At 49.3% G+C, this 6,491-nt stretch overlaps 1 protein-coding gene across 1 annotated transcript in view; it reads right to left on the bottom strand.

Annotated features, from left to right (window-relative positions):
- Positions 1 to 6,491, bottom strand: part of ABCC1 (ATP binding cassette subfamily C member 1 (ABCC1 blood group)) — a 126,882-nt gene that overhangs the window by 34,480 nt on the left and 85,911 nt on the right. Inside the window, exons 13-15 of the mRNA XM_039885581.1 lie at positions 4,011 to 4,157; positions 2,290 to 2,393; positions 856 to 878 (exon numbers count right to left, since the gene is read on the bottom strand). Coding sequence (XP_039741515.1) covers positions 856 to 878; positions 2,290 to 2,393; positions 4,011 to 4,157 — 274 coding nt within the window. The remainder of the gene's footprint in view (positions 1 to 855; positions 879 to 2,289; positions 2,394 to 4,010; positions 4,158 to 6,491) is intronic.

Here is a 6,491-nt window from a genome sequence, read left to right as displayed (position 1 = left end):
CCACACAATTCCTGGATTTCAGGGCTGCCTCCTAACTCTTCTCCCTGCATCTTTTCTCTCTCTCTCTCCCCCTCCCCCCAGCCATGCCGCCCTGTCATATCACAATAGGTCTATCTTTCTAAAAGGGCAGTCTTAATCAACTGTGAAAAAGCAGGCTATGGAACAGGAAGTGAGTGTCGTGCATGGGGGAGGGGAGTGTTTAAGACAAAGCTTGCACTGTGGGCATCACGGCTCTGTCTGACACCTGTCCTCATTTACTTTCCCTCCTCTCACCGTCCTTCTGCTCTGCCCCTCTCTTTAAAAACATAAACAATTTTTGACTCTAATTATGAGCTCCTGAAAACCATCTAGAGATAAGATGGAGGCGTTTTTCAGTTATCAAATGAAGAGAGAAATTCTCCCACACATCGAAGAAACAAAAACCTGTGGCGAGAGGAAGTTACTGGTTAACCTAACTTAACCTTCCCCTCGCCCTCATGCCCAGCCTCCCTGAAACAGAACAGGGGAGAAACTGAAAGGTGCTATTTAAGGAATTTAAGAAAAGCCACCTGAGTCAGACAAGCTAGTGAACCATGAGACTTGGCCAGGAGCTGCCAAGGTGGCCCCGTCTGATGCCTGGAGAGTGTGGATAAACATCTCAGAAAATCAAAAACGCCTAGGAGACTGCCATCAAGGCAGAAAGGGGGTGAGGACGCTGAGGCCTGGACAGTACCAGGAGGCCCAGGGTTTTCCAACTTGACACCTGCAGTGAGCTGTAACGATGTTGGTAGCTCAAAACCTTCACTGGTTACCCCAAATCTCAGCCCTGGAGTCGACGGTATTGTTCCACAGTCCTTTGTGGGGGAGAGGGGGTACGATGGTTCTCGGGATAGCAGTAACTGGATGACCACAGGCCAGGGGAGTCAGGAGGCAGATTACAGCATCCATTGAGCAGTGGTTCTCAACCGGGGGCGACTTTGCTCCCCACGAGACACGATGCCCAAAGACATTTTCAGTTGTCAAAACTGGGGTAGGGGCTACTGGCATCTAGTGGATAGAGGCCAGGGATGCTGCTCGTTGTCCTGTAATCGACATCCTACAATCGCTGCAGGGCAAAGGACGATGCTCCTGACCATGAGCTGTGCCGAGGCTGAGGAACCAGCCCCAGAGGGCTGAGTCGAAAATGCCTGAAATTGCTTGATTTAGAGAAAGGGGCACTGCCACCACTCCCTGTTTAGCAGGCACTGTGCTGGGTGTGTTACACACCCCTGAAGACATCTGGAAGCCTACTAGGTGACAGGCACGTCTTGCACATTATAACCAATGCATACACACGGTCATTCCTCTGACTACCTGGAGCCAGACTGTGTGGGTCCGAATCCCTACACTGGCACTTCCTAGCTGGATACCTGTGGGCAAGTTACTTAACTTCTCTGTGCCCCACTTTCCTCATGTGTAAAATACGACTGATGACAATGGGATCGCCCTCATGGGGCTGTGACGAGGACTACATGAGGCGCACACAGAGAGTCCTTAGAACAGAGCTCGGCACACAGTAGGTGCTCAATAAATCTCAGCAGGTAGGAGCACCAGTTGTACTGACTGGCTCTGGCTATGGATCCTGACTCTACTTCCTGTGAGCTGTGCAATCTCGGGCCAATTCCTGAGGCCAGTTTCTGCATCTGTAAAATGGGGGTTTCTACCGCCCCGCACTGTGTGCGACAGGGAGCAGTGGATGGATTACCACATCGATGTCCTTAGAACAATATGTGCGTGGTGGGAGTGACAGTGACGTGAAGGTGGTCGCTGCTGTCAGTGCTATTAATATTTATCATTAAGTGCGTGGAGATACAGCCAGGGATGAGATCCCTGGTCCGGGCATTGACTGGGAAAGGGAAGATTAATAAGCTATAAAATAAATGAATGTACATAACCCCTTGCCAAAGAAAGACACCTTCATTCCCATTATCCCAATGGGGAAACTGAGGCTCAACGCAGTGATGTGACCTGCCCAAGTACACACAGCTAGTAGATGTGGGAGGTTGGTCGGTCTCCAACGTCCTTGTTCTGCCTTAAGAAACATAATATCCATCTGCCAGAATGGAATCAAGGTCGGGGCCCACGGGTTCAGAAGAGGCATCGCCCAGAAGCTGTCTCTCAGCAAGAAAGCACCTCCTGGGAGGTGCAAGATAAGGCCTGAGAGTCCATCACAATCTGCAGGGATCCTGCTCCCCAAGGCCTCGCAGATAAGCTGCTGGGCAGAGCCAAACCCGAGGCCAGTGGTGGGGGGCCAACCCGGCTCAGAGGGACTAACGCGTCCACACACCGTCTTTGATGGACCGTCGCTCGATGCTGTCCGGATCCAGCTCCTCATGTGACAGAAAGATCCTGAGGCGTTTGAGGGAGACGCTCGCCTACGCAGAAAGCAATTACAGGGTGCGGTTATTTTTAAAAGCATTTTTTGCAAAACAGACCGGGGACTAACTTTCGGTGGTTTCCTCTGGGTGCACAGGGGCCCACACCCTCCCTCATCTCTGAAGGCTCTGAGTTGCTGACAGGGAGCGTCCGCCTTAGAATAAAAAGCAAAATTGGTTTTGGTTCTTGTTTGTTTTCCTTTAAAAGCCAACATCTGGTATTAAAAAAGAGAGCAGAGGGGGACTGTCCTAGATGCAAAGGGACTTAAAGAAACGTAATAACCAAAGGCAATGGTCTCGTTTAAGGGCATAAGCTTGCAGCTAGATCAGTGGGTCCCAGAGATCGAATGCACAGCCCAGCGGTCAGAGTCAACAATACTGGATTATACTTTCCCAGTTGCAAAGAGACGAGATCTTAATGGTTCCCACCACCACACAGGAAACGATAATTATGTGACATGACAGGGGTGTGTTAACTAACACTGCAGTGGCGATCAAATCGACTGGCGGCACCTCTTAAACTTATACAATGTCATACGACCGTTATGTTTCAATAAAAATAAATAAATAAAACCACAGCGTCCTGATTTAAACGGCCCGACTGTACAGAGATTTCTGAGATTATCCAGAAAATTTTAACATGGACTGGATATTATTTTTAAGAAGTTACTACTAATTCTGTCAGGTATGGTAATGCTGTTATAATTATGTAAGAAGAAACGCACGCTTAAGTACTTATGGGTAAAATATCGAGACGTCTGGGATTTGCTTTGAAATTCTTCAGCAAAGGAAAAAAAAAAAGGAATGAAGGGAGGAATTTAGAAAAAGGATCAGATGCAGGGAGTGTGGCCAAATGTCGAATCTGGGTGATGGATGCACAGAGTTCATCGTCATACTCGTCTCCACTTCTGTGGACATCTGAAATGTTTCCTAATAAAAAGGGGTTTTATTTGTTTGTCCATTTTTTAAAAATAAAGCCTACAACCACAGCTGTACAACTGAATCTTACAGGCTGATTCGTCTGTGTGGCTAAAAAATGAGGTTTTCGACACGAACGGGTGTGATGCTAGGGAGAAGGGCATGAAGTATGGGCAGGAACTTCAAACTGGATAAAAATGTGACACAGCAGACAGCTTCCTCTCCTTACAGAGTCACTGCACGAATTTTAGGCATTCTAGGGGGTCCAGGTTGGGTTTTTTAAATGGTGGGTCAAGGCTTATTAGTGGATTGTGAAATCAATTTCACAAAGGGTCAAAGATGTATTTTTAAAAAAAAAAAAACAGGGTAGGGGATAGAGTAAAGCAGAACAGAGCAGATGGGAATATAATCAGATAAAATATTTCATTGAGAATCGGACAGAGCCCAGGAAAGCCTGGGTGCATTTAACTTCTGTTGCATGTACTCAAGTGTTGAGTTTCTTGTCAAGACAAAACATATATTTCTTTCTTTGAGGCAAATATATTTGCAGCTAGATCAGTGGGTCCCAGAGATCCATGCCCTGCCAAGCCCCCCAGGCACAGTGTGACGGGTAATACAGAGGGAACTGCCTCAAAGGGGGCTGCCGTGCCCTTGTGCTTTGTTTCCCCAGAGACCCCCCAACTCCAGCCTCGTCTGTACCTGCACGATGCTGCTGATGACCATGGGGAGAATATTCAGGGGAAAACGGAGGATGTTGAACAAGGCCAAGGACACGAAGGCTTTCTGGGCATCCAGGATGTTGTTCTTGTCGATGGTGACGTAGACGGCAAATGTAGACAGGGCCACCTGCAAGGAGAGTGGCCAGCACTGACTTGTGTCCCTGAGTCAGAGTCACAGTCTAGGAGCAGCTACCCCCAAGCCCAGCACCCGTGAGTTGCAATCACGTAAGACTGGCCGGTGGAGGCGGCAGAGAACACCCAACGCAATGACGAGCACCCCGCAGGCACTCACTAAACACGCAGAGGAAGAAGTGGATCATGAATGACCAGGAGCAGAAATTCCTGGCCTCTCCGAAGCGCTCCTGGTGGCTCGCTGGACAGGCATTCTCAGAATGCCCCCACAACATGAAGCAGAATGACACCTCCGGGCCTTTGCCATGTACTTCCCTCTGCCTGAAACAACCTTCCGATCCAGGCGGTGGCCGGGTTACTCCCTGTCGCCCTTCGGAGAGGCCCGATTACTCCCTCTTACCCTCCCCTCCACCAGAAGCGGCCTCGCCATTGCTCTCCACCTTTTTATCCTGGTTTACTTTCCTTCACAGCACCTGTCACCACCTTTTATTGGGGTGCTATACATATTTACTGCCTGGTTCCTGCACTGAAATGTAAACTCCACAAAGGGGGAGACCCCGTTTTGCACGTGACTGTCATCCTTGGTGCCTGCGACCCCTGCTGGGGCCCAGGAACGCTGAATGAGACCACGGGCGAGTTACCTCCTCTCCCCGTGCCTCAGTTGTCTCCCCTGTGAAATGGGGTGGGGGGCGGGGCGTGGAGGCAAAGGAATGCCACCAATCGAAGTTCCAGCTCACAGAATTTTATACCCTCAGGAAAGGGACACTCATTAAAAAGGAAAAAAAAAAGAAAGGAAAACAAAACAAACAGCCAAAGTCCCCTGGAGGCCACGCCCTTCCCCACGAAGTCAGACTCGCCTTAAACTCTGTGGTGGTTCCTGGGATTTTACTGCCCAGGCGACTGGACCGGATTGGACCGGATTGGACCAGATTTCGGTTTGGTTGTTTGAGAGAGACCACAAGTCACCTTCTTTGCCAGGAGAAAAGAAAAACTCCCTGAATAATCCAGGGCCGGGCTGCTTGGCTTAGAGGGGAGGGAGAAGATAAGGGGCGGGTTTCTGAGCCACTCCTCACTGCTGGGCACAGGGCGGTGCCAGGCGTCCCACGAGACCCTGTGGTACATGCTATCGGAAGCAGTCTGGACAAAAGCCCCCGGCCCCATCTAGCCGCAGTTCCCCAGAGCCACGAAGGACTTTCTCTCGGGTACAAACTGCCCAGGGCCCTCCGTTTCTGAGCTTGGGACAGGCTGCTGCCGATCAAGAGGTCCGGTTTGAGCCCCTGGTGGCTGTGGTCCAGTGTGCTTTCAGGGTCCCGGCTGCCTTATTTCTTTGTTACCCATTAGGTCATATAGCTTAACAATGAAAACCATAAGTTCGGTCACGTATCAGCTGTGTGACCCTGGGCATGCCACCTCACCTCACTGAGAGAGCCTCTATTTCCCCATCTATAAAATGAGGATCCTGAGACACCTTTGCAGGGCTGCTACAGCAGGCAATTGGGCACTTACTGCTTACCACAGTGCCCGGGGCACAGTGAAATGCCATATGCGGGAGCTATTCTCATTTCTTTTTACAAAACTCAGTCCAAACTTCTTGGGTTATTCTTCTGAAGAATCTATAAACCAATCCTGTTACAAGAAATAAAAATAGCTGCCACATATTGCATTTTGTTGCCATATATCCCATTTTGGGGGCGATGAGAATGCTCTGGAATTAGTGGTGACAGTTGCACAACTGTGTGAATGCACTAACCATCACTGGGTTACATGGTTATAGATTCAAAAACAGCGGATGGTATCTCAATAAAAATAACTAATTTAAAACAAACAAACCAACCAAAAAACCATCTCTCCGAAGTCAGTCTATTTTACTTACATTAGAAGCCAAAATTTTGACTTGGGCCCTAAGGCCCACCTGATTTGTAAAGGTCCCTTGTCTGTAACTTGCCTGCCTTGGCCCCTTTGGTCCAGCCCCGGGGCCTTGATTCTCACGCTTCCCTCTCCCTGGTGGGGCCCTTCGCCTCCATCAGGTAAGGGCTCCAGGGGCGCCTTCTCCCTGAAGTCTTCGATCACCCTGTTTAAAACTGCAAGCCCTCCCTACCACTCCGACCTGAATCTTTTTTCTTCCGCATAGCACTTATGACAATTTGGCACACTATGTGATGCATTTATTATACCTATTGTTTACCATCTGTCTCTCCCAATTAGAATAAATGAACACTCCATGAGGGCAGGGATTTTTGTTTGTGGCATTCACTGCTCCATCATCAGTGCCTAGTACAGCGCCTCGATCATGGTAAATACTCAGTAAATGTTTATGGACGGGTGGGTG

The sequence above is a fragment of the Pteropus medius genome, unplaced genomic scaffold, assembly GCF_902729225.1.
Source record: "Pteropus medius unplaced genomic scaffold, Ma_sr-lr_union100, whole genome shotgun sequence".
Classification (NCBI taxonomy): Eukaryota; Metazoa; Chordata; class Mammalia; order Chiroptera; family Pteropodidae; genus Pteropus; species Pteropus medius.
Note: the sequence above shows the minus strand (reverse complement) of the source record. Positions and strands in the feature narration are given on the sequence as shown.